Below are 27,172 nucleotides of genomic sequence, written 5' to 3' on the forward strand. Positions count from 1 at the left end.
TACTGCTGCAGAATAAGAGTCCCATGTTTAAAAGAGGTTCAAAACGGTGTTCATATGATGCTTGTTTGTTATTTCTAGGTAAGCAAATAAGGTATATTTTACATTATATTTTTAATAAACCCACATTTCTGTATTAAAAATGTGATTTTTATTTTTTTTTGCTGGTGTGATGTAATATTCTAACCTTTAATGTCATTCTTATTTGCTTTAAGTGTAAAATCGTCATAATTAAAAGAAATAAAGGCTTAAAAACCATCAATCTGTGTGTAATTTATCACAATCTCATGTTGCATTGAGCCTGTTAAGCTACTGAAATAAAGGAACTTTTCTAATTTATTGAATTTGGCAAGATATTCAGAGCCCTCTATGCAAACTCACACTGAAAATCTTGTAAAACGTCAACTACAGTACCTTCATGCAAAGGTCAGGGGGCAATTTAATAATGATGACTTACAGCCACATTTTATTTCCTTTTGGGATCAATAAAGTATTTTTGAATTTGAATTTAAATAATATCATAAGTATTTATAAAAGATCAGATTTATGTCTTATACGGTAACTGTGATTACTTTGATAGAATGTAAATTTAAGCCCACTGACGAACCTCATTTAGTTACTAGTTGAGTCTATTAGACATTTATTTAGAAAGTCCTGTTACTTCACAGAGTCTATGCACTCTGGCACATTTCTCAGAGCCTTAGGAAGTGAAACAGGCCTGCAGCATCACAGGTCCTCCGTTGTACATAACAGTGTGCATGAGATGCTTTTCCACATGTTTGGTTGTTTAATTCCAACCAAACACAAAGGGAGGATTTGTTGCTGAAATCAATCTTAGTTTTGTCTGACCAGTTAACATCCCAGCACCAGTTACCATCACATGTTTTTGATGGTTAAAAAAAAGAAAAGTTTTTTTTGATGTGCCATTCTATCTGCAAACCAGTCAGTTTGCAGATAGTCTTATAGAGACTTGGTGACCCCAGTAAATATTTAGTTTGTGAAACAGTTAACTTCTGAGATTTTATTTCACTTCCCTATCCATCGTGCTCACTGCGTGTGGAAAGGTAAACATTGGTCGTTGTCTCTTCTTGTTTTAAACTACCTGATTATTGCTCTGACTGTACATACACAGTATGGGCAAGCTTAGAACAGTAGCTTGTTTCTTGTAAATATTTAATATATATTTATATAAATATATAAAGATCAACTTCAATATGTTGTGCTCACTCCTCATTTCTACTTTAAAGAGAAGCTATGGGAAATGAGCCTCCATGTCACATCATATACATTTTACTTCAGGGGAAAGTAAAGAAATAAGGTTCCTATTCTCACCAACTACTTCCTTTAGAGGAACAGTTAGGTGTGGGAAAAAGGTGAAGCCTCTATAACTTTGCGTAGTCTGCCACCTGATAGAAGGGAAATGCATTCCCCTTATATGAGGATGATAATGATAACAACATGCTATCTGTAGTTATTTCTGAATCAACCGGCCTGGCAATCTGAGTTATATTGAGTCATAAAATGATCATATGGGGATCGTAAACAACGGTGAAGCAATCAAGTAGCTAAAAAGTCTGAGTGTCCTGACATGGTTGTGAGAACACAGAGGTTGTAAAGAGCTACGAGTTTACTAATCAACCTGAACCTCTTTTGGAGAGAAACGAAGAAACAAATGAGGTGTATCGGAGTGAATCGCTGTTTAGTGATGTCTAACTTTCAATGAGGGTATTTTCCCTTTCCAGTGGAGCAACAGACACCTCTGTTCAGGGCCCTTTTTTTTATTATGTTTTATTTCATCCATGTTAAAGCAAGGGAGAAACTTTGTGTGTGACAAGACAAACAAGAAGCCTGTATGGTGTAAAATAAATCGTACTCCTATCAGCATCAGCAGGCAGGTGGGGGATCAGGCGGCTCGCTAAAAATCAACGCCGCAGCTTTAAATGCAATGCCAGTCGGCATCCCCAGCACGTTTCACTGGGTTTCTATTAGCTATAACAAAAGCAAACTCACTTGGCTTGCTAAGACTTGCTCTGGCCTCACATGATAAAGCAACAACTCCTCACCCACCCACCCATCCCTCTCTCTGCTGCAGCTCCAAGATACTCTTCAGAGCACATGAACACAAGTCGCTTGTAAAGAGAAAAGCCTCATGACTGTTGTTTTGCACATACCTCTTTAGAGTAACTAATCAGTTAGCTGCAGCATTTGGGCTAATCTGAACATCCTGTCAGGCAGGCCAGAGGCAGGATCGCACCGTCCTCAAATACAACATTGTCGTATTTGGATCTGGAGTTGTACGGCAACGTTTTGACCCCTTGTGTGGATTAGGAGACTTCACTATGACTTGCAAGAGTGTTGACGCTTTTTGAACTTCTAGCACATTTTGTCTGTGGCTGCAACCACAAACACTGGGGTATTTTATAGAGATTTGACTTGCAGGAAGTGGTGCTTAACCGTGAAGCAGAAGAAAAAGTCTATAAGGAGTTACTGCTGATAAGATCCAGCGCAACTAATTTAAGAGCCACCTACATAGAGTCCACCTGTGTGGACAAACTCCGTTTTCTCATACGTATGTGTGAGTGGCATTCAGGATGTGACGGAGCAGCCAGGTTGACTCTAACGTACACACCACTACGATTTCCGGACAAATTTGTGCTCGTCTCAAAAACTGTCTTTTCCTATTCTAACCACAAACCTTAAAGAATTTTATTGGGATTTTTTGTGATAGATCAAAACAAAATTCTGCAAATAGCAAAAAAATTACTTAAGGAGTAACATTTTGTTTTTAAACAAATAAAAATCTGTTGGGTGCATTTGTATTTAATCCTATGGCAACTCTGGAGAAGATACACATATAAACAGTTCAGTTAGAGGACAACTCTTTCACAAATCTGGCCCTAATGAAAGACTGACCACAAATAGCCACTGTTTGAATTTGCAGTTAAGCACAAGCCACAAAGAAGGTGATCTGGTCAGATTAATTTTATGGCCTACAAAACAAAGTGTGTGGCAGAAAACTAACACACCGCGTCACTTTGAGAACACCATCCTGCACAGCAAAACACAGAGGCCACAACATCCTGCTGTGGGGAGGAGCTTAGGGGTTTATATCTGAATGGCCCAGACTGAAATCTTATTAAGGAAGTCCCTTTCTTTTGAGAACCGATGTTCGTAGAAACTATTTACACATTCTGACTGTGCTTTAGGAATTTTGCAAAAAAAAAAAAAATTAAAAATGGGTTAAATGTTTGGTCTCTTTGCAAAAATGGGTTAAATACTCCAATAGTCTTGCATCAATTGTTGAAGCAAAACGCATCTTCACAAAGTATCTTCCATCTTCCGCATCTTCCAGCCCTATTGCAGACTGGACAGAAAGGCACACCACACTTTTCAGATTTTGATTTGTGAAAAAGAAAAAACATCCTTTTACCTTGACAATACGCATAAGGGGATTTGTGTGAAATCCCCTCGCAAAAAACAAAAACAAACAAAAAAAAAACATTTTCCAACGCCACAAGAGATGAAAAAAAGATGGAAAAAGAGATGAAAAAAATACTTTCAAAAGTTGATCATGCATGTGTTCCCTTCAGTTTCAGTTCCACCACACAAAGTTAGCTTTTCTACTGGCAACCATAAAACATGCAATGTTGACAGCCGATGAATCCAACCAAGCCCAGTATGAGTCACGAAAGCAAAGTCGACCATTGTGTTTATTTTCACACAATCTCCTCTCTTTGAGCTATTTTCTTACGTAACCACATGGTCAATTACAAGCCCATTAATCAATTGTGTTTGCATCTTTTATTGGTCCGAATTAGACTTTCAGTTCCGTCTGTGCTTGTTTCAGTTTCAATTAACGTAATTTGCGGTGATCCGTTTTATTGTTGCGGTGATGACAACGCTCGAAAACAAAAGGCCCAGATGATGAAAGCCCACAGGCAGTGGAGTCGGATTCAGTCTACTTGGCCAAACTTAATAACCCCAGATCTGTTACAGCAATTCAGGAAAGGCATCTGAATGCAGCAGTGCAGTTTTTCCCCCTTACTCTCATTCACTTGGACAGGCAATGACGTTCGCTCGCTTGGTCTGGAATCTGCGACTGCTGCCAGCGAGAGTTGTGAATGGGGTGGCAGGCAGGCAGCACCCCTCTCTCTCTCTCTCTCTTTTACACACACGCACACACACACACACACACACACACACACACACACACACACACACACACACACACACACACACACACACACACACACACACACACACAGAGCTTAGGTTCGATTGCACTGAACTTAGCGCGTCACAGTGGCTAAGTTCAGGTTACATTTAAACAAAGGAATTCATCCCCACGCCCCTCATCTTTTAACACACGGACACATAAATCTACAGCGTACCCTGGTATTAAACCTCCCTCTGGCTACATGTCGGCATTAAACGCTAAGCAGAGCCAACAACCAAACAGATCTCACTGAAAAAGACAGAGAGAGAGAGAGAGAGAGAGAGAGAGAGAGAGAGAGAGAGAGAGAGAGAGAGAGAGAGAGAGAGAGAGAGAGAGAGAGAGAGAGAAAAGAAATCCATTTTAAACCTGCAGGAAAATTCTGTTCTTTTCTGTCTTTTTTTTTTCTTTTTCTCTCAGCTGACAAAACTCAAGAGTGTTACAGATGAGAACATCTGCATTTCCTGCTGCTTGGACACGGTGATCAGAACTCTTGGCGATCAGATGATACAGGGATGACCACGCTGGAGACGGGGCCGCTTCGTTTCACTGCGTTCATCTCGCACAGGGACTGGATTCTGCCAGAAGGATGGAGCTCGGATGGCTGTAGCCCACTCAATTTGTTATGTAACGATCAATTTGATTAAATAGCTTATGGGCTGCATCAAACTGAAGCCGTGTAACACAATTTAGGTTTACGTAAGGCAGTGGTCACCGCAAAAGGTGGTCCAAAAAAATGATGGTACAGTACAGTGCTGAGGAACAAAGCATGGAAAGCAAGGTCCCATGTGAAAAGGTAATTAATGCCTAAACCTAATAATTGGTTGTGCTATCATTTGGCAGCAAAAACTTGCTATCGAGCATTGAGATATAGCCACGGAGGAAGTTTAACCCTCTCTTCTTTACAGAATTGCTTTAATTGGAGGGTTTCATGTGCATTCGTGCCACAGTGATGAACGGTCCAAACATGTGAGGCATGTGAGTGTTGAGGTACTTTAGATGTTATCCTGGGTTTTTTTGTGAGCTATGAATACGCTCTTGTAGTAATTTTGATGTGTTGACTACTTTGGCGAAATACTAACGCAGTTTCATGTTTTCTCTCTATTTGTGAATTATACCTCTTAATGTGGTTCCTCGGCGTCCCAAAACTTTAGAAATGACTTTATAACCCTGTCCAGACTGACTTCATGATTTTTTTTTTATCATCAGCTTTCTATTTTTTTATATTAGGGAATGATTTGTTGCTTTTGGTTTACTTCATGTTGTAATACAGGTTCGGTCTAAGGATATTTTTATAGGCAACATTCTAGTTAAACTGAATCTGGTTCATTATATTGGCAATTAAAGCTTCAAACATGGCCAGGTTGGTTTAGAAAGCTTTTTTTCTTCTTATAAAGGAAATCCTTATTTGAACACATTTGAAAATGACCTAAAACATTCAAATGTAACATCGAAAGCAAAAGCAGAAGACGTCTTATAAGGGGGCAAATACTTTTTCCATATCACTTTGTGTCCAAGGAGCAACATTTGGTCGACAGAGCGCCTGTATTCTGCTGGGTGCATCAGTAGCTTTTTAATTCTGTGCATGGCTGTCACTCACACAGTTTTACTGATGCAGGATGTGTGAGGACGCTGGCATAAACAAGCCAAAGGCTGCAGTGTAAACTGGGCCTTCCTGTTGTGCGTGGCTGGGAGCTTTTTGGACAGACAAGACTTGCCTCTCCCTTCAGCTCCAGCTCGAGATGATCGCACATAAACAAACAAAGAGGAAACAGTCTTTATTTGCTCCATTTACATTCTCCGGGTCGTTGCTAGTCCGTGATCCGAGGTGAACCTGTGCGCTCGCTCGCTCTGCCACGCTTTCGCATGAGGGAGACGCTCCCGGCACACGGGGTAACGTGTGTGTGTGTGTGTGGTGGGGGGATCTGCAGCGCACTGGCACTGGGCCGTGTAATACAAAACCTCTAATGATTCTCACTGGTAAACGATTTGACCAGTAATGGACTCGCAACAACCTGCGACATGTTTCGGTGAGGCCACGGCTGCAAATCTGCTGGAGCAGTCTCACCCTGAAGCATTTATAGAGACGTTGATAAAGCTGCTCAGAAACTTCAAATATTGCCTCAGTGAGGCCGTGTTTTTCCTCGGAACGACGGGCCGAGCGAGCCCTGACAGAGCAGCTGGGACGAGCCAGATCTGCTGTGGGTCATTAGCTGCTCTTATTAATTCATGAACCTTGATTCCACCGGCCCGTTTGTTCTCCGCTGCCATTAAACGAGCACGCAGTCTGATCCATACGCAAATGTGCTTCTGATACCTCGTCAGCTTTCTACTTATTTGCTTCATGATTCCTCCCAAAACGCTCTCTGTCATCGCTGCCAAAAACTTTAATTACCCGAAAGGTAAAGCTGGAAAAGCTGCTGAAAAGTTCACCAAGTAGGTAAACTGGGAAACCACGTGCGTCTCCAACCTCAGATGAGCACCTTTCGCCAATGCGCTGGCTTTAAATTCCTCATGGTGAACGGAATGATGTCTGTGGTGAGCATGAATGGGTTCTGCAGAGTTTTCCAAGGAAGAGGGATGCTGGAGTTGAATCAGAAACTCACCCAGCAATGGTTAACAATTGTGAGTGTGTGAATAACATCAATTGCTGATGTTAAATGAGAAAATTTAACCCCCCAGTACAGACTGCTCTCAATTTTTTACTCATGGACCATTGTTATTTTCCGTAACTGTGGCAACAAGGTGTTTTTTTTGCTTTTGTCCATTTACTTTTTACAACAAGGCACATCCTCAGCTCAAATAAATATCTGAACTATGACCCCAAAATCCAGTGCAGTTTAAAAAGGAGACGTCATGAATGCAGAGCAGGATGAGAAAAGTAGAGAGAGAAGAAAGACTTTCAAACCATCTCTAGATAATAATAATAATAATAATAATAATAATAATAATAATAATAGGCGAGGATCATATCCCCGACTCCAACATCTCTCTGGTGCAGCTTTCGAATCAAATGACCAGACAAGAGGTTTTAGAAGGAGCAGCAAAAGCAAGTGAGGTGGATTAGCAGTGTTGTTAACAACTGATGGTATCGTCCAGGACATGTTGCTGTGGAATATCATCTCTGCTGCCCGGATACTGAGCTGTTGTCATGTCACCAGGGTCATGGGACTGAGATACGGCAAAGGGTTTACAGTCAGAAGCTTTTTCAGATTACAATACTGACTGTTACAGGAGATCCCTCTGCCCACAGGATCATCATCCACTGTGACTTTTTTTTCTTAATACTTGAACGATACGATTTACAACATTTCATTTCCCTTTGGGAGTCATTTTTTATTATTTGAATTTCACACTCCCATGTCACCAATCTAGTGACAGATTCATCAAACTTAAGGAGAAAGTAGGGAAATAAAAAACAGCTGACGACTACAGTAAAAAGTACAAATGCAAAACCTGCAGAGACTGACACACCGATTCCTACAAAGAAGACAACCAGTTCACACTCCATGCCCAGATTCGGGCTTTCCTCCTCGAAAGGAGGAGATAATGAACCCTGCTATCAATTCAGACCCACAGTTGAAGCTGCATGTGGCCTTCTCAAGACATTTGACTCTTTTCCACACTGACAGCCAGAGAGCCTCTCTTTGCAGCCCCCCCTGCATAGATTTCAACACCGGTCACGTCATCGGATCGCCATCCAAACGCCAGCCGCCAGCCTACACTCATGTATTCCCTGTGCAGAAAGGAGTTATTTCTCCCTGCCTCAATGCGTGCTTCATCGCACAGAGACGTTGCGAAAGAGCGCCTTCATTTGCACAGACAGCGAAAGCGGATGTGTGAGGCAGATCCCCCACCCGCCCCCCTTTACATATGTGTTGGGGAAGCGGGGTGGAGGGAGAGGGTGGGGGGGGCATAAGATCAGTCAGAAATCAGAGGGAATAAATCAACCTGCGAGGATGATTAGACGTTTCATTTGACAACAAGAAGAGAATACATGATTGTGTTTTGATGTTGTCAGTTATGTATTGCATAAGCACCCCCTCCTATCCCCACTGCTCCCCTTCTCTCTCTGTTGCATCTGTAGGGTCTACCTGAGCCTACAATCCGCAGGCTGCTGCTATCTCTGCGATCATTCCCATCTTTTCTGCACACTGAGCGCAAAATGTCACCCAGCCGGAGCCTGCCCCCCCCCCTCCCCCCAGCCCCCCTCCCTCTATGCACACATAGCTTCTTTGCGGATTCAACTTACCCTCTCTCGCTTTTAGCAGTACAGTGTTGGCTACTATGTTCTCCAGCTCCATCAAAAAGAGGAAAATCCTAAATGCTGAGCGCGCGCGCGGAGGGGGGGAGGGAGGGGGCGAAGGGGTTGGGGTAGGGGGCAGAGAGGGAGGGTTTGGGTTACTGGAGCTTCTGCAGCGAAAAACAGCGTCCTTCAGCCGGTGCCGGCGGCGGGGATTGTTTCCTTCACTCCTCGTCGAGATCCGAGCAGATTTCTCTCATATCAAAGTCGTAAAAGATAAAACAGGATGACATAGGTTTGCTTGCAGTGTAAGTTGGGCATGGTTCTTGTTGTAGGCTGGACGTGCGGCGCTGCATTTCTACTCCAGTCCCCCCAAAACCATTCCATGCGTAATACGGGTGCGAAATGATGTCCGAAGCGGAAAACGGCCAACTTGGAGGATCTCGACGCCAGCGAATCGGGGGTTATCTCGGCGGATCCTTTACGCCGACACACCAGGGTAGCACCAGCTTTACAACGGCAGAGGTTGGCTGAGTGCACCAGAGAGGACATCGGCTCGGCCCCCCTCCTCCTTCTGCTGGTGCGTAATCAGCGTAGGCTGGGCCTCTCTGCCACAGCGGCGTCAAGCTGCAGGCATTACAGCCACCAGAATATGCATCAAAATAAAAGCACGTACAAATAATACAAATCCATCTCGACCGGGCCAGGTTTTAGAAAAGGGATTAGAGGGGCAGGGGTAGGGCCCCAAAGATTTTTTTCCCCCTTTAAATTAATGCGTATATTGCATTATACTTTATATAAAACTCATATGAGATTAATTGATTTAATATTTGTGGGATTTTTGTGAATGTAAACAGTAGTATTTGGAATAAGGTGACAGCCCTGGAGGTGCTGAGAATGATCTTGGATCATGACAGTGACATATAGAAGATGTGTAGGACGTGTGAGCAGCAAACGGCATCGAGGTCAATTCTGATGATTCTGATTATAAAGCAAATGATGAAAACACTAGCTATGTTCCTCCAAGCAAGATATTTATGTCAAAAAATGGTGAAAAGCATCGGTCTTCATCTCCATGTAAACTCCAAGGAAACTATGTGCTGAAAACATAATGAAGACAGCACCGGGGCCTACGAGTGTGGCAATAAATCATGTCTGAGACATCGAGTCATGTCAAATATCATTTATGTCCTTCACAAAAATTAATCGTCTTTACTGGTGTCACAGCAATCAAACCCTTTGTCTGTCTCCATAGTATTTTTGACAATTTATCTTTGGCTCTGAGCTCCAACGTGTTGAGGCTGGAAGGCCTCTTTGTCATCACCTTAATCTTTAACTTGGTCCACAGATTTAAGCTGTGGCTCTTGCTGATTACTTAGTTTCAGTCAAAAGAAACATGTTGGTAAGATTAGAAGTTTACTTTAAACATAAATCGGACACAGATATGAATAATTTTGGACTTAACTGTATTAATGGGCCTTTAAAAAAAAAAATCTCACATCCTGACACTCATGGGTCTATATTGATATTAAAGCAGGTTAATGGCCATTTTCCTTAAGTGCTAAGATAACAGTGGAGGCAGACAGACTTAACAGCTTTGAAACTTCCCACTTCGATCCGTACTGAGGAATCTGCAGCTAAGCACATAAAAGTCTTTTATCTGTTGATGTTATGATGTAAACGCTCCCTGCTTGAATGCCAGCGTGGAGCTTCAAAATGGATTGAACACAGACTGCCATAGTCTAATGTATATCATTATCTCTATTGTGTACCATCATTGTCTTATTAATGAATTATGTAAAATGACAAATGGTCAAATGATTGGGAGTGACTTTTCCTCCAATATTGATTTGTTGGAAATGCGCATTGATCTTCGTAAATGTAATTTCTAAGGGCATCCAGGGATGATTTAGGACCGGGGGCTATTAGCCATCACTTCGATCGCACGTAATGCTACTTCCTTTGTTGGCATCACATGTTAAGCCAGGGTTCTACCTCAGTCCTTATGGGAAGGGATTTTTGCAGCCAACTGCATAGAGATGTAATGGAAATAACTAAATCATTTTAGATTGGACTTTTAACTTCTGTCCTGCCTTAAAACACAGCCGTCTCACAGTTGTACACAAGTATTCATATACCTTTAAGTTATTGACATTTTCTCTCAACTATAATTCTGAACGTGTTTTATTGGAATATTATGTGTTAAATCTACACACAACCATGGATAATTCTGAGATTTAAAAAAATCCATAATTTTCTAAATAGTTTCCCAAATCTAAAAAATGTGCCATGCATTTGTATTCAAGCTCCTTTACTCTGACAATCTCACCGACTGCCTTCAGAAGACATGTTTACAAAACAGAATGCAACCCTGTGTAATTTAATCTTATGATAAATCCAGATGTTCTTTGAAGATCTCAGATGTTTCTTAGGGAACATAAGAGAACAAACGGCATCATGAAGACCAGGAAGAGAGGCCAGGGAGAAAGAGTTTGAGAAGTTTAAAGAAATGGAAAGAATATGGAGCTACATTGCTGTCCAATAAAATCAGGGTTGTCCAATTTCAGACCTCGTACTTCTATGTCTTTTAGGCGTGCAACTGCTTCATCGCGCATAAATCAAATACTCAAATCACTAGCAGAACTCTGCTGCATGTAATGAAGCTATTTCACTCAGGTAGACTGGACTATAAACTGATCCCAAAGTTTGCAGGTTGCCTTCCTGTGAGAACTGGAGCTCAGGATCTACACTGACAAAAGGCGTGGTAACTCTGGAGGAGCTGCAGAGATCCACCACACCAAAGGGAGAGTCTGGCAAGGATAAAATTCACTTAAGGGTCTTTAAGAAAGAGGTGTGAAAATATATGCAGAAATGTTTTCAAGTATTTTACCAAACTAAGGAAAAAAAAATACACTCTTCTCTTTAAACAAAAAAAAAATCTATTACAAACTGAAGTTAAACACTAATTCGCAACTTTTATTTTGAAGTCCTGAGGACGTCACACGCTTTATAAATTTACTTGAAATCTCAAAGGGAACCTTTCCTTCACAGACAGGCTGTGTGTCTGTCACCTGCATTAAAACAAGTTGTGATACTAACGACATTAAACATATTGAGCAGCGGAAGAGGGCAAAACCATGTGGCAGTGGCAATAATTGGTTTAATAGTGGGCTGCATGCAAAATAAGACTCCCGCACGGGAGCTCTGTTACATGATCATCATTAGTCCAAACAATTAACAGGCGGATTATTGACCGATGAGGGCAGATAGGATCGATCTGTCCGGACGCGCCGTGATCTCTACAGCAGGACACAGGCTGTCTGATCCACTGATCTGCCTTAATTCAATTGCCACAGAGAATGATGCTTTTTGCTTGTAGATCTGCAAAGTCCCGTGTAGGAGGTCACTCCGCAGGACGCACCCTGATGGGTTATTCTAAAAATAAACAGCTTTTATAGCAATGCATGCATCAGAGACAGAGGAACGATTAGATCATGTGATTAGATGTTTTCCCAAGCAGCTCCCATAATGACAAACTAATCATTCTTTTATTTGAGAAAGTAGTGCTCATCATTAGCAGATGCAGACATCCTCAAACATGAAAGCTCACCACATTATGACAAAATACAAAGTGCTTCTATGTACTCAAAACTACGAACAGTAATTTGGGAAACCATTTATTTATTTCTGTTTTAACTTTGCTACCATGATCTTGCAAAACTGAGACGAGCTGATCACATTTTCCTCCAAACACTTCAAATAAAAATCGACCAGTACAGTAAACTTGATAATTCTGCCCACAAAACTCCTCGGATCAAAGGTACAAGTTACCAGTCCGATACAAACTGAGAAAAAGGCTTGTGAGAAAAAAACACCCCGGAAAGAAAGCTGCTTTAGTACTCGTCCAAGTTATCCGCTTTGGGAATAGAAAGGCCTCGATCCTTCAGGACCTGCATCTTGACTTTCTCCGTCTCCTGCTTGGCTTGCTGCTGCAGCCGCTGCTCCTCTAGGATCTCTTCGATGGAGACCTGCTGCAGGATGGTGTCGCAGGGCTTATCCACGTCCTAGAGAGAGACACACACTCCACGTCACAGCCCAACTGTTTATGACACATACAACTTTACTAAAGATCCACACGTTATGTCCTCTGCTTCTTCAAACACTGACTCCCCAACTGTTCTGCAACTAATGTCTCATCAAAGGGGGCCAGCAAAAAAAATCAGCAGCAGCATTTACACCCGTTTACCAGTTATTAAAAAAAATTTATGAGAAATACATGACTGATGAAATTAACCTAAAATGGTAAAGGAGACTAAATCAGACAAAACTCTAAATCAAAGTGATGATCATGTTAATATCACATCCATATACATTTGATCTAGTCTTAATTTAAATAGGTTATACATTAGATAGAACTATGATTAATGTACCAGTAAATGTGGACAGAATAATAACTTCCATGCTTACTGACACCTCTAGCAATTATGTCTAAAAATCCTTAAAAGCATATATTTTTTATTGCAGCAGAATAATCTCGTTGGCACCCCCTGCTGTTCAGATTTTGTACAACAACCCATGTGACTGAAGGACAACTTTTCTCTTTACTACCCAATTAGAGCATACAGAGAAATCTTACTGCTCTTTAAACAATCCGTTTAGGTCACCAGAGTCCTTGGTTCTCTATCTTGCCCTCTTCAGCTCACTCGCAAGGTTTTTTGTTTCGATTTGGGACTGTGATGACCTTGGAAGAAGGTTAATTTTTGCCTGGTGATCCATTTTTGCATTGTTTGGCCATATGTATTGAGTCATTATTCTGTTAAAAGGCCAGATGATGCCCTATTTTCACTTTTTTTATAAACATGAAGGGTTTTTTGCATCCTTGAATGTCAAGCAGTCCATTAATCACCAAAATCGTAACAAGATTTTGATGGGCTTTTGGAAGAGAAGGAAAAAGATCCTGCACAATGAATGACAATCTGCATTATGTGGTTTTCCACAAATTTATCTTTAACACTACACTACACTACACGCACGCACGCACTCACACACACACACACACACCTGCAGTGTGTGCTGCAGAACAGCTCAATCTTAGCCTCATCCGGCCATGGTTCTAGTTAAAAATTACAGCGCAGTTAAATCTAGTATGTTGGAGAGAAATAGCTTTTATTTTTCATACTAATTTCCTAGTTTAATAGTAGCTCTAGTGGCACATATGAACCAAGTTTAGCTTGGCGGCATTTTTTTTCCTTATAGACATTTTCTGGTTTACACAAATGTATGCAGCTCCGTAACGTTTATAAAAAAAGAAAAGAAAAAAAAAAGCCTGTCAACTACTCTTTCACACTTTGAAGCGTGGTAAAGATAAATGTCCCTGTGTGTCATGTCGTATTTTTACCTCAGTAGAACAAAGTCATAGATTACTAACTGGAAGTTCCTTGAAACTTCATTATTTTTCAAAAAGCCAGGATTAAAAACAAATGCTTCAGTTACATTATGTTTATATGAAGTGCTAGGAGTACCACTTGTAACTTGTATTTCTTTATGCATGACTGTTTCCTGGCTGAATAAATGTAGTAAAAAGAAAAGCTGGATTTCTTTTTTTGCATTTCTCTGAGAGATATGAAGCTCACGCAATAGAAAAACAAGTTCATTTAAAGGCTTTTTACACAGTGTTATCAGGGGTGATAAAAATAGTGGAGGACTCTGCACGTTTACTACCAACAGTAGACAGAAGGCATTCTGAAGCTAATGTAATAGCACAGGCTGTATTATTGCCAGTACACATTTAGGACTCAATGCATGATGTACATTTAGAGTGTGACAAGCTCTATGACTCAGCCTTGCTCTGTGTGTTGGCCTAGAAGATTGGCTGTCGCTGCAGTGCGGTCCAACATCAGTTTAAAGGTCAGTAAACCCTGGACAAGAAGAAATCTCTACTACTATTTTCTGTTTTCAGAAAAGTGTCATTTTGTTGTTCTTACTGCACTCAAAGTATGTTCAATATTCAAAAATAAAATCTTTTTCTGTAGGGTTTGGACTTTAGACTGAGTGTTTTCAACTTACTTTTTAAAGTTCCTTACAAGAAGACAGGTTAGTGGAGAAATAAAAGGATAATTTGTTTAGCTTTTTAAAGTTACCAACTGTTATTGTTAGCTGCTGCTTATATAGTTCAGTCAGTTTTCTAACATGCTCCAGTAGCTTTTTTGTAGATGTTTTTGATGGCATTCCACATACTGAACTTAATTGAATAAAGAACAATTACAAGTCAGTTAACTGTGACAAATACTATACAGGTCAATTATTAAAGCTCATGTGTTGGACATTTGAGAATAAAGATTTGACCTTTTAATAACATACATCTGCTTTCATTTTTTTTAAAATACAAGGATACCTTGAAATTGAGCCTATATCATATCATCACAGTCACGAGACTATCATACAGGAACAATCTTAAGTCAGAAGCCTTTTTAGGTTTCTTGCAGGACTGACTGCTACCAGAGATCAGTCCTGCCCAGAGAATCACAAACCACGATGACTAACTGGAAACACTATAAGACATTTAGTTGTCCTTTGGGGTAAATAAATATTTCTTTTTCATTATTGAATTTGAACTGAAATTGTATATTTTGGCAAAGAAACTTTTGCAAATATTCCCACATCAGTATTCCAAATGGGGTGTTTTGATAAGTGTCAAGAACTTGTAAATACAACTTAAAACGTACACTACATTAAATATATTCTCTTACAATCGAGAAAAAAGAATAACTCTGTAGTGATACATGAAATCATTATCACATTTTTCTATAATCTTAACTTATGTCAGCGCATCATCATTGCCACCTGGTCATATTTTCATCTCCTCCTCTGAGCGTATTAAAATTATCCTAACACTTGACCAGCAGCAACTTTTTGGTTTAATTTTTGCAATAATGCAACGCTGCTGGACTCCAGTTTGCATCACAGTAACAAACAAAAAGAGCAAAGTGAGAATGCCAGTACCATCTCTCCAAGCAGAACTACGTTTTCCCCTCTGACGATGAAAATTCCTCTCGGGATGTCTCCAAACTTTTTCCCCACGTGGATGCGCTCCACCGTCTGGTGAAACACTAAATTGGCTGAGAAACAGAAGCAGGACGCATGTCAGAGAGTTGACGGTAAAACATGTAAAAATTTGTGAACTAATTAAGCAAACTGAACTGATTTCACTTGTTTATCTAGTGTGAAAAAAATAAAAGTGCAGCTGATTTAAAGAAGCTGTACCAAACTGGTCGATGCTCCTGAGGTAACCAATCAGAGTTCTGCCATCTCGGAGCAACACCAGGTGCTTTTCTGCAGGGTACAACCGAACACGAAGCGCACTAAATTACACATTTAATATGCATAAAAACATTTCAAGTCTCTCCGGAGAAGCATAATGTTCTGTGCAAATGAGGAATAATTGATGCTTCCAGCTTACTGTCGATGTCATCAATGAGGCTTGCCGTCCCTGGTACGTAGTTCATCTTGAGCTTCGGTATTTTTTCACTTCCAGCACATTTATTTACCGTCAAGCCATGAATATTTCAGAATTTGTTTCTTTTAACATCTGCGCAGGAAGTGCCTTCTTCTTCTTCTACTACTTAACATAGGTTGCCATCATTTGACTTGCACTACCGCCACCTTCTGGTTCAAGTAAACGGTACTTGCTGCGACAAAAGTGAGCAAATTCCCTCTTGCTCAATGAGACTGGAAAAAAATCTATATAAGTATCTTAATATTTCACTCTTTCCTTAAATTTGATTTATTTTTTTCTTACCTGGTATATGTATTCCCTCTGGTATTTACGGTTTTAACTCTACGTCCATATTTTTGCCTGAGTACTTAATTTCCAGTACCCACGGAGAGTGATTCTATAAATATTTATAAAGGAATTGCTTGCTCTCAGCTCAGCAAATTCCTGTAAGGTACCCTGATACAAAGTCACCTGGTTTAGCCGTGAAATTTATTCACTACTGAATATTCCACAGTCAAACAACAGGGAACAGCAGCTACTAAATGTGTCAAGCCATGTAAAATCCCCAAAAGAGGTCAGTGGATAGTGTGTTTTTTTTTTGTTTTTTTAGTAAAGTTTGCTGCACCGTGTTGTGGGGTTCTTCTTCAAGAGTTGGTTGAGCAGGTTAGAGTAAAATGAACTTTTAATGTGTTGGCATATAAAGAGATTTTGGACAATTTAATCTGTCTAACTGTGTAGGAACAGTTTGGGAGTGGGGTTAGAGCATGATGATAGTGCACAAAGTAGGGTCCAACAAGGAAGGATAAGCAAGATGTTGGCTTTCCTCACCCCAATCTGACAAAATACTTTTCAATGAGTTGGCATGGACTAGCAGGACTGGAGGGATGGTCATACATTCCCACACACTAATTAAACCTGGTGGAAAATGTTGAAGCTTTAATATCTCCAAAGGGTTGGTCAACTCTGTGTGTGTAGGGACCCACATATTCCCATAAAAATAAAATGTTTAACACCTGGTGTTCTGAAGTAGTGTCAAAGTTTTTGAAGACAGACTCCAACAAAACGCATGCTAAAATGTATTTATTATTAAAACGATAATAAATGGTGAACTAATTAAGCAAACTGAACTGATTTCCCTCGATTATCTAGTGTGGAAAAAAATAAAAGTGGAGCTGATTTAAAGAAACTGTACCAAACTGGTCGATGCTCCTAACTCAAATGGTTTGAGTCGATTTTGGATTCTTATCAATTCTTAAGAGACTCTGTTGACGTAGATGTGCCACCAAAGATCGTTTATAGGTTATTGATATTATACAGTTTTATAAGATTAGTTATAAAAAGTATTTGAGAGAAATATTTCTCGTGTAAACAAAATATCAAGATGTCTAGTACCAATAATTTTTCATTTCTGTTATTGCAATGTGAACACATTTACAGTACATGTTAAGGCTGATCACTCTGTAAAGATTTTCATAATTCCATAAAAATGCGTTTGAGTGAGACATCTTGATATTTTGTTTCCTCTTTGTTTATTTAAAGAGACAGGCCAGTACTTCCCTTAGCTTCGCCTGACTATCGTTTCCTGACTTCAATCTGACAAGCTGCACTTCCGCGAAGAAACCGCCTTGGGAATCCTGACAGCTTAAATAAGTATCGCTGTGCTAGTTAAAGGTTTTTTTTTCTTTACAATGACAGATGACGGGACGGCTGACCGCAAACGCACGTAGCTAAAGCATCACCATCAAATGCAGTCAAATCTGAAACCTGACTGGCCCTCGACTTGTAACTCGGGAAATAACCACGGAAACTGGAATAGCGCTATGGTGAGTGAATGGAAACGCTTTAAATAGTAATATTTGCTTTAAAAAACGCAATGCAATGTATTTAATATCAAGAAAATAAAACCTAGGGGAAATGATGAATGATACCGAAGTGGCTTACGTAGAGAGCTGTTAAAGTATTAGCTGCACAGCTAACTGAGCTAGCTGGCATTATGTAATAGTTACAACTAGCTTGGTTGTAAAGCTCCTGTTCGGGTTTTGGCTTTTTCTCTAAATATAACCTTTATGTTAACAATATTTAATCTGACATGTGAGTAAATTTAGCTTAGCTGCAGTGCATGAAGAGTTTGTCCGAAACCGGTCCAGCCAGCGCAGTAATTGAGCCATTGTAATTGTTAAATCAGATATTGTTAGTTTAAGGACAGGCAGCCTGACTGAGTCAGCTACCACTTCCTGTTAAACATTAGTGTACTGCTTTTTCTTTGTGGCATATTGTGTTTACAGGATGCTCCCCAGTATCCAGGTTACCCTTCTCATTACTGGTATCCACAGTCTCACTCCACTGGACACTATGCAAACACTTATCCCTCGGGATCAGATGTTCAGCAACAGTACAATCCACAGGTACAGCTCATTATGCAACACAACCCGACCTGCCTTGGTCCAAACAAGTTGGAGTTAATCTACTAATCTTCCCAAGTCTCTCCTGAATGCTTTTCATTTGTCTCATATTTATATTACGACTACATAAAACTGCACATTTCTACAAATGGTAAATCTCTTCTATGCTTTGGTTAAAGGTAATGCCAGGAGGCTATCCAAACGGCCATGGAGTCTACAACACTGCACAAAACCAGTATCCAGCGAGTGGTTTTCATCCATCCAACCCTTTCTACTGTGCTGACCCCCAGAGAAGTTCCTACCCTAGCCAAGGATGTCCGGCTGAGCAGAGCGGTGGGCCGTCGGGCCAACCACACACCCAGCACCAGCATCATCATTATTCTGGTCCGCACTGTCAAGGGGTGAGATGATGTTACACCTGAAATGCACTCAAATCAGTTTGCTATCTAATTCTGAACTGTGAAATAGATTAGTAAATAGATTTAAAGCCGATTTGTGAGAAAAATATTGGCTAAAAACAAGATGCATAATCCTAACTTTAGTTCAGATTTTGTAACAACTTGAGGCAAACTCTGTAGCTTTTAAAGTTTGCTTGAAGGCAGTGGGTGAGCGCTTATGGACTGTATGTGAGGAGTCGCCGACAATGCCCTGTGCTGGTCGGGAGCGAGGCTTGCTTCAGTTTCCTCCTTGGAGAAAGCCTCATCCTTAAAGTCATATTGATTTCTATACAAATGTGTTCATCCGAGCAATACTGAAAAAATGTTTTTAAAAAACCAACATGTGTTTGCTGCTCTCTCAGGGTCCTGGATACCCATCTGGACCATACTCCCACTACAGCGAAGCTGGACATGCTGTGCCTCCAAATCCCCCCTATCCCACTGGGCAGCCGCTCCATCCCAGCCCTCAGGGTGATGCTTGGGGGCACACAGGTCCATATGCTCCCTCACAGCAGCAGTGGCACCCAGGGCAGCAGCCTTCACAAAACCACTATGGAAATCATGTCCGTCCAGCACATCCTCCAGCATGGCCAGGAACTGGAACTGGTGCTCCACCGCCCTATCAGCCCAAGGTAAGAACAACTGCAATTAATTTGTTGAGATACATTCAGCATCTTGTGTAAACACCCATACTTATTTTGTCATATTACAACTACAAAGTCTCTTTATAACAGAGGTGTCGAAAGCCGGTCCTCCAGGGACCGACTTCGCACTCCTGCATGTTTTAGTTCTCTCCCTGGTGGTAGTAACAACCTTTTCAGCTTGTCAATGTTCCTCTTAGGCCTTCTAACGAGCCATCATTTGATGCAGGTGCGTTAAACCAGGGAGAGAACTAAAACATGCAGGATGACGCCCCTCGATGACCGACTTTGGGCGCCCCTGCTTTATAAGAAAAGAGATTCATGCAGTAGCTCAGCTTATTTATTAAGCAAAAACCAATTATACTGAGGTTTTCAAGACTTGTTTTTACAAAGACATATCTGAAAATCCTGCATTTGTGTTTAGCTCCCCCTGCTCTGATATAGACCACTATAGATCAGACTTAAATGTTGCAGATGTTTGAAGGAGGCTTAAGTTATAAAAAGTATCAGAAGCTTTGACTTTTAAATTGAGAACTATTCAGTCATTCACAACTCTTAAATTTGTTTTAAAGTGGCACAACTCTAATAAATTTGTTTTAAAGTGGCAAGGGGAAGTTCCTTGTAAGATGGATGGAGCTAAATAAAGTACGACCCTGGACGGAAACCAGTGAGAGACAAGAAAAAACTAGAGTGCAGTGAGGCTTCACTTTCTAAACATAGTCAAAACTACAATTAAATAATTTCGATGAAAGGGTATTAATGTGTGAAACTGTGCAAAGTTCAGACTTTCACATCTTTGGCAAGATTAAAAAAATTAAAAAAATCAAGCATTCTTCATCCAATCTGACTGAGTTTAAACTATGTTTGCAGAGGAAAAATGGGCAAAAATGTTGTCCCTAGATGTGCAAAGCTTGTAGTTTCATACAGCAGCAGATGACTGAAGGGACAGACTGGCATGACTGCCGTGTCGGCCCCCTCTCTCTTTTCACATAATGGTATGATCCCATATCCTCACATGTGATTGGCCAGAAGGCTGCCATAAGGCTACTGATCAAACCAAATCTCCGCTGTGAGCACTGCAGAGGCACTGACACTGAGAGCTGAGCACCAAAAGGCTACAAATAAAACAAAACTGGGCGCGCTCGCTCGCAGTCTCTCTCTTCCCCCTCAGCTGGTTTGTCTCCTTCCATTTCTCATGTGATGTGGTTGTTGTGCTGCTATGTTTGTAGCACAACGACCCCTCCCATACATTGACGAACGGTTCTCAGTGAGGAGCCGTCATTCATATCAAAGAGTCGTCGCATTAGACCCGATACGTTCGCTACCGAAAATATCCAAGATGGCGTCGCGGCAGAAGCGCTATGGTTGCATTACACACTAAAAAAGAACGATGCTAGGGCCAATCACAATAAAATGCATCAAACTGTTGGCCAGAAAGCATACAGCTGATTTGTACGAATGTAAAGTGTTTGATACGTTGCTTAGCGACGGCGGTGACTCTTGAGGGGGGAGCTTCGAGGACATCGTCGTCTGTCATAAATGTCCCAGGTAACGTTATTCTTCACGCCCTGGACATTGTATTAATGTTGGCGCCATACTGTACGTATAATTTTCATCTCGTATCAGCATTTATAGTCGTATTCTATAAAATGGAATATGGGCTCCGATGAGACTCGCTTGTCAGAAGCACAGTTTGAAAATAACCTGTAATACGGTATTACACATATTTTTCATTTGACCCACCTTTCTGCATTAAAATAATTTTCCATGGTCTGATGTTGATCTATTTTTCATTAGTTGTAAGCAAAAAAAGCCTCGTCATTAATATAAAAGCTATTTAACAACTGTCTGTATGGAATTAATCTTTATAATGTTAACATGTGAGCTGAGTTAATGAAACGTGTGAACTTTTCGTTAATATTTTAATTTATTTTATATGACTGGTTGTAGAGGTCAGCCAGAGTGATTCTCTTGCTCATTTTTAGCTACCTCTTTCATGGAGGTAAAATGGCAGAGATGAAAAGTAAAGGATACCTGAGGTGTTTTCCTCCTTTGGAGATGCCTTAAGTCTTGAAATTTGGCTGCACACAACTTGTTGTTCAAAAAGTTGCATTTCATGTTCAAATGTTTATTTGACAGATTCTTTAAGACAGCTTTAATGTTGTTTGAATCAAATACAACATGATGCATAATTAAGATTATTTTATTTCCTAACTCGATTAAAGTCAGTAAGGGACTTATGTTAGGCTAAATTCTAATAAATTCCCAGCCCTGGGTTTTAGTGTTGATTCAAAGGAACTCATTGTTTCAGACTTTTTGCAATTTTATGGTAGTTTGGTCCAGATTAGAGAAGCATAAAAACTTAATGCTGCTTTTCAATTTTTGGTTCTGATTCTGGAAGTGCGGAGTAGAGTAGAACCAGAAATCCTTAGTTGGTACAACAAAAGATATTTAATATATTTCGGTGCCGTTCAGCGATTTAGTGAGTAAAACCTATTCTCTGAGCTACAGGGAGCCAGTGGCTGGACTTTAAAACTGGGATGATGTGCTCTCTCTTCCTAGTTTTAGTGAGGAAACAAGCAGCAGCATTTTGGATCAGCTTCATCTGTCTTATTTATCCATCCATCCATTTTCTGAACACCCTTGTCCCTTGTGGGGTTGGGAGGGGTTCTGGTGCCTTTCTCCAGCGAACATTTTGGGCAAGAGGTGGGGTATATCCTGAACAGGTCGCCAGTCTGTCGCCGGGCCTGTCTTATTTATTTTTGTCCCATTTTTTTTTTTTTTCCAATGGGCTAAATACAAATGGACACTTTTTGATTTTTCATATTGATATTTGTAAAGAATAAGAAAATTACGTATAATTAACCATTCAGCTTAACAATCCAGTATCATTTGGTATTGATTTATCACAGAAAATCCCAACAAAATGCATTAGTTTTTTTGTTGTAACATGACGAAATGTGAGAGGAGTGTGAATACTTTTGTATGGCACTTAAGATATTACTCTTTGCTCCTTTTTTTTAACGATATTATTCTTCTAACTGCTGTTGTAAAGACACAATAAAGCTTAAACACACTGTGTTTGTGGCATTGTAGGACCAACAGCACCAGCGAACCCCTCAGGTGGGACCTAAACCCAGGACAGCTCCAGCGCCGAATCCCCCCAACGGAAAGCCCGCTGAAATAAGCTCACCTCCCCAGATTTACAGCAAAGCTGGGCGAAGCGATCCCAGTCCTTCTCAGCCCGAGCCTCAACCAGCAGCCGCTCCGATCGGACCTCAGCCGCTGAGCGACAACCCCGGGCTCGCCAAGGTCCAGCAGGTCATGGCCCGGGTTCAGCTGCTTCAGGAAGACGTTGACGAGTTTGTCGGGAGAAAAACAGACAAGAGCTACCGGTGCCTGGAGGAACTGCTGACCAAAGAGCTGCTGGAGCTAGACTCTGTGGAGACTCAAGGACAGGAGACTGTCCGACAAGCCCGCAAAGAGGCTGTACAGAGAATTCAGGCTATTCTAGACCGGCTGGAAAAGAAGGCTTTCTGAACGAAACCTTATTTATCTGCCTGTTATTCGCTTATTATTATTATTATTTTCTTTGCTCAGATCTTCCATGGACAAACGGAGGTGTTTAGTCTCCCTCTGCAGAGCTGTAACAATATTTGCTGACAACGTGTCATTATCATTTAGATGAGTTAACAAACGTAGATCCCCCCCACAGGAGTAGACACACCTCTGATTTAAAGTTTTTAAAAAATCCTTTAAGGAGTGTTTTGTGTGCTGGCAGTAAACATAAAACTTGTATATCATAAGTGACTTTCAGCCTCCGTGAGTGACTGAGCTTGCTACCCTCATCTTTTACATCATGCCCTCACCAACATGGCGCTGGGTCCTGCTGTTTGTGTTTATTCCGTCGTGCCACACGTTCAGACCATCCTCAGGATATTCGGTCTGTTTTCATCCCAACCTTCTCGGGACAACACACACACACTTCCTCTGCTGATTGTTGTAACATTTGCATGGTCATGCTGTTGTCCTCTCTGGGCTTTGGGATGCACTTAGTTGCTCATAGTTGTCTCCTCATGTCTCTGCAGCAGCTGTTGCAGTGTTTCTCTTATTCTCAGTCTTGCATGCACTGTAGTGTCAGATAAGCACTCACACAGCCCGTCACTCAGCCCGTATTGTAGCAGATTTAGTGACAACCCCCTGAAGACCGCTGCCCTGATTCCTCTGGCCACTGAGAGTGGAGACCTAAAATCACACCTATATGTTGAACGCCCTGTATCTCTCTGTAGAAGCGAAGGACAATGTCAGCAGTTCCTTTTTAAAAGTAGAGTTTTCTTCCTCACTTTTTCTACACCTGTGAAAGTAGAATGTTACATTTTCAGTAAAGATGTATGCTTAAAGACAGTGTTAAATGCACAAGGATCAAGTTGGAGTTTATTCACCATTTTGTCTAGGGCACAGATTCTTGTTTGGACTGCACATGTGCACTACAGGTCTTCGTCTCTACACCCCTCTCACCCCCCACCCCCATCTCAAACATTTCTGTTTTCGTTTGAGAAATGAAGAAGAAAAAGTGCCATATTTGATATGGTGATTTTTATATCTGATCACAAGGAAAATATTAAAAACAACCAAAAGGTTTGCATGGAAAATCCTTTTTTTGCATTGTGTTTATTTTTGTTAGTTTCGGTTGTGACGCACGTTGCCAACAAAAGATGAAAGTCTTTTCTTGATTACGATTTAGTAAATTTCACTAGTTTTTTTCCTCCTTTTTTTCATGTTCTTCACTGTTTTGTATTGACTTTTTTTACAGTTAAACATCTTCTATGAGCTACATTTATTTTTCTCGTTCCTGAAAGCAATTAGTTGGTCCAATATAAAAAGAAAAAGAAAAGAATTGTCCTTCTTCCATCAAGTGGAAACTTGCCCTGGGGCAACACTCTTCTAGCCAGCTTCCACATCTTTAAATAGACTGCTATTTTAATTCAAAAGCATAACCAAGAGCCCTGAAGGCATGCAGCCTAGATTTAATGCAAGGGTCAAATGTCCTGACAACACTCGAACATTTACTGTCATGGTGAGTAAATCAGAGGAGAAGCTCGAGACCAGCATCACCTGTGGTATTCACTCTGTTGTGTTTGACACACAGGCTGCTGAGGATTTCTATGGAGTATATTGTTAAATATCAGTGATGTTAAGCTTTTCTGATGTCTTTTTTTTTTTTTTTCCCCATTCGGTTCAATTAAGTAGTTCATAAACAGAAAAAAAGGGTCACTTGGGTCACTTTTCCACATCTGAAGTCCAGCCGTCTTGTGAAAGGAAGAAGAGATGTCCTACTCATCCAAGCTTCCCGCTTCCTGGAATGATGAACGACCACATCGGAAAGTGGAAATCGATCTGAGCTCGCCTGGTTTGGCAGTGTTTGAGTTGGAAAGACTGCTGTTCACAGGCAAAGCCATCATCAGCCATGCGGATGAAGTGTGGCCGAGCCTTTACATTGGGGACCAGTAAGAATCTCGCCTTTTCCTCTTGTTGGGGGGGATAAATGTTGTTTGCTTGCTTTGAGCTCGGTTTGAATCAAGCGTGCGTGTGAAACGGAAACGGCTCGTAAATCCAGTTTTTAAAAAAACGAAAAGGGTAACATAAGAGTTGTCGAGCTGCCTTTCCCGTTGGATACTTACACCGACTCCAGCTGCGGCATGTGAGAGTTTCCGCTGACACCAGGCCACGAAGGTATGCTGCAGCTCCAGGCTATTTTCCTTATGCGTGCCTTAGATGGTCTACATTTCAGTCAGTCACTACGTTGCATGCTTAATTCATGTTTCATTGACAATAACTTTAAAAATACTTTGCATGTTCTTTTCGGTGGAAGGTCCTGTTATGAGCATTTTTTTTTTTTAATTTTTGGTTTGCTCTCCATTTCACGTGACATGCAAAATGATTCTCTAGTGCCTCAACTATCTTTCCACATATACAAACTAAAAGTTTTATCCAAGCAAAGATGGCTCTAACTCAGATTAAATCCAGAGCATCTTTAAATAAGTTTTGCCACAGATTCAAAATGAGGTCTTCATTTTGACTAGGCCATTCTAACACATGAATACGGTGTGATCTAAACCCGTCCATTATATCTCTGTCTCTGTATATTTAGGAGTTTTGCATCCTGCTGGAAGTTGAGCATTGACTCAGTCTCAACTCTTCTGCTGCCTTCAACTGGTTTTAGCCCCAGTACTGACCTGGATTTAGCTCCATCTACCAGCATTCCCACAGCATAATGCTGCCACCATCGCCATCGATTGCCAAGAAGAAAGTGTTTTGTAATGTTTAGTTTTCCCTTTCTTCTGGCTTTCTTTCAGAATCACCGTTATTGGGCATAATTTGTGCAGAAACACAGAATTTGAATTTGATGGTTGTTGAGTACAAGAGAGGCAGGAAATCATAAGGAAATCCACTTGCTCCCTCTTAAACTTTTTTTTTTTTTTTTTTTTTTTACTTGTTATTGTCGTTTGAAATTTAAATAATAAAAAAAAAATTCATGGGGGTATGACCATGTTTGGTTTGTTGTCCTTCAATTTAATGTTTTTTTTTTAGACACAGCGCAGAAAACCTTGCGGATCTGTCCAGGCATTGCTTCACTCACATCCTGAATGCAGCTCACAGTAAAAGAAAGGGGCAACCAACCATGTACGAGCAAATGAAGATCACCTACATGGGCATCGAGGCACACGACTCCTGCAACTATGACATGAGCATCAACTTTCAGGAGGCAGCAGACTTCATTCACAGGGGACTAAACACGAGAGGTAAAACGGCAACCACTTGCAAAAACCCTTACCGCCACTTTCAGAAGAAATTGACTAAATTTCATGTCTTTTTTTGATTCTCAGGGAAAGTTCTGGTGCACTGTCACGTGGGAGTCAGTCGCTCTGCCACCCTGGTGCTAGCTTACCTGATGCTGAAGCAGAAGCTCACTCTTGTTGAGGCTATTTGTGCTGTGAAAGACAATCGGGGTGTGATCCCAAACAGAGGTTTCCTCCGACAGCTCATTAAACTGGACGGGCAGCTCTTTGGCAAACATCATTAAACCACGACAAACCAATATCTCAAGAACGTTCAAACTCCAGCATCTGAAATCAGTTAATTTCTTCTGGTCTGGACTTGTGTACAAGGATGAGATGCTAAAAACGTACTTTTTTTTTTTCGTTGTTTATAGTTTGACATCTTAGAATTTAAAAAATAATGTATTTTCTGACTTACAGACATCCAAAACTCTTTAAAATCCCAATGTGAGAACTCATGAAGGCTTTTTAAGTAATATGTAACAATCCACATCTGTAACATAAAGACACACAGTCGATATTTGATCAGAGGGTGAGCATGTTAGCTGATCTAGTCTCTAAATATTTTCTGGAATACAATTTATACTATTTGTATTTATTTTAGAAATGGATACAAGTAGCATCTATTTCTAAAATAGGTTAAAAAGACCCTTTTAAGCCAATATATTTTCAAATAAAAAAAATTTGTTGTACTTCAAGAGCTGCAAAAATGTAACCTTTGTGGGCTGCATTTTACCTGTTTAATAAAATCTGGTCTCCAAACAAATTCAATTAATTTGTCCAACATTAATGTTTTTATTCATAAAACCTGGACTGAATAATCTTAGTGTGCGAGAGGGAGGCGCTCAGAGAGCAATTTGAGGCAACTTGGGATAGATGTTTAGTAGATGAGTGATGAGAAAAAT

The 27,172-nt window shown here is 40.6% G+C and overlaps 4 protein-coding genes across 6 annotated transcripts in view; 2 read left to right on the forward strand and 2 right to left on the reverse strand.

Annotated features, from left to right (window-relative positions):
* The window catches only part of grk5l (G protein-coupled receptor kinase 5 like), a 35,453-nt gene extending 26,418 nt beyond the window's left edge, over positions 1-9,035 (reverse strand). Inside the window, exon 1 of one of the 2 annotated variants that reach the window (XM_081610539.1) lies at positions 8,463-9,035. In XM_081610539.1, coding sequence (XP_081466665.1) covers positions 8,463-8,514 — 52 coding nt within the window. In that variant the 5' untranslated portion in view covers positions 8,515-9,035. The remainder of the gene's footprint in view (positions 1-8,462) is intronic. The other variant, XM_081610538.1, reaches the window with a different exon arrangement.
* A 2,558-nt stretch (positions 9,036-11,593) lies between these two features.
* Positions 11,594-16,083, reverse strand: lsm1 (LSM1, U6 small nuclear RNA associated). Its single transcript, XM_008419145.3, has 4 exons — positions 15,913-16,083; positions 15,717-15,785; positions 15,456-15,571; positions 11,594-12,517 (listed from the first exon to the last, which is right to left on the reverse strand). Exons 1-4 carry the CDS (start codon positions 15,956-15,958, stop codon positions 12,347-12,349), a joined length of 402 nt encoding a protein of 133 aa, XP_008417367.1. The 5' UTR covers positions 15,959-16,083; the 3' UTR covers positions 11,594-12,346.
* Positions 16,084-17,492: 1,409 nt separating this feature from the next.
* Positions 17,493-23,238, forward strand: bag4 (BCL2 associated athanogene 4). Its single transcript, XM_008419143.3, has 5 exons — positions 17,493-17,771; positions 18,234-18,353; positions 18,530-18,751; positions 19,150-19,419; positions 22,525-23,238. The coding sequence occupies exons 1-5, from the start codon at positions 17,694-17,696 to the stop codon at positions 22,966-22,968; spliced, it is 1,134 nt and encodes a 377-aa protein (XP_008417365.1). The 5' UTR covers positions 17,493-17,693; the 3' UTR covers positions 22,969-23,238.
* Positions 23,239-24,197: 959 nt separating this feature from the next.
* Positions 24,198-27,038, forward strand: LOC103470585 (dual specificity protein phosphatase 26-like). Of its 2 annotated transcripts, none has more exons than XM_008419140.2 (4): positions 24,198-24,505; positions 24,676-24,935; positions 26,020-26,231; positions 26,316-27,038. In XM_008419140.2, exons 2-4 carry the CDS (start codon positions 24,757-24,759, stop codon positions 26,510-26,512), a joined length of 588 nt encoding a protein of 195 aa, XP_008417362.1. In that variant the 5' UTR covers positions 24,198-24,505; positions 24,676-24,756; the 3' UTR covers positions 26,513-27,038. The 2 variants fall into 2 exon arrangements, with proteins under 2 accessions (XP_008417362.1, XP_008417363.1); XM_008419141.2 differs by having other exon boundaries at positions 24,679-24,935.
* The last annotated feature ends 134 nt before the right edge of the window (positions 27,039-27,172 follow it).

The sequence above is a fragment of the Poecilia reticulata genome, chromosome 9, assembly GCF_904066995.2.
Source record: "Poecilia reticulata chromosome 9, P_reticulata-male-v2, whole genome shotgun sequence".
Lineage (NCBI taxonomy): Eukaryota > Metazoa > Chordata > Actinopteri > Cyprinodontiformes > Poeciliidae > Poecilia > Poecilia reticulata.

What these genes read in the sequence shown, in the direction of transcription:
- lsm1 (XM_008419145.3), bottom strand. Translation starts at nt 15,958, where the DNA reads ATGAACTACGTACCAGGGACGGCAAGCCTCATTGATGACATCGACA. An exon ending in CCTCATTGATGACATCGACA is followed by an intron (nt 15,786 to 15,912) that starts GTAAGCTGGAAG and finishes TGTACCCTGCAG; the next exon opens with AAAAGCACCTGGTGTTGCTC. An exon ending in CAGGAGCATCGACCAGTTTG is followed by an intron (nt 15,572 to 15,716) that starts GTACAGCTTCTT and finishes TCTGTTTCTCAG; the next exon opens with CCAATTTAGTGTTTCACCAG.
- LOC103470585 (XM_008419140.2), top strand. Translation starts at nt 24,757, where the DNA reads ATGTCCTACTCATCCAAGCTTCCCGCTTCCTGGAATGATGAACGACCA. An exon ending in AGCCTTTACATTGGGGACCA is followed by an intron (nt 24,936 to 26,019) that starts GTAAGAATCTCG and finishes TTTTTTTTTTAG; the next exon opens with ACACAGCGCAGAAAACCTTG. An exon ending in CAGGGGACTAAACACGAGAG is followed by an intron (nt 26,232 to 26,315) that starts GTAAAACGGCAA and finishes TTTGATTCTCAG; the next exon opens with GGAAAGTTCTGGTGCACTGT.
- bag4 (XM_008419143.3), top strand. Translation starts at nt 17,694, where the DNA reads ATGCAGTCAAATCTGAAACCTGACTGGCCCTCGACTTGTAACTCGGGA. An exon ending in AGCAACAGTACAATCCACAG is followed by an intron (nt 18,354 to 18,529) that starts GTACAGCTCATT and finishes CTTTGGTTAAAG; the next exon opens with GTAATGCCAGGAGGCTATCC. An exon ending in CACCGCCCTATCAGCCCAAG is followed by an intron (nt 19,420 to 22,524) that starts GTAAGAACAACT and finishes GTGGCATTGTAG; the next exon opens with GACCAACAGCACCAGCGAAC.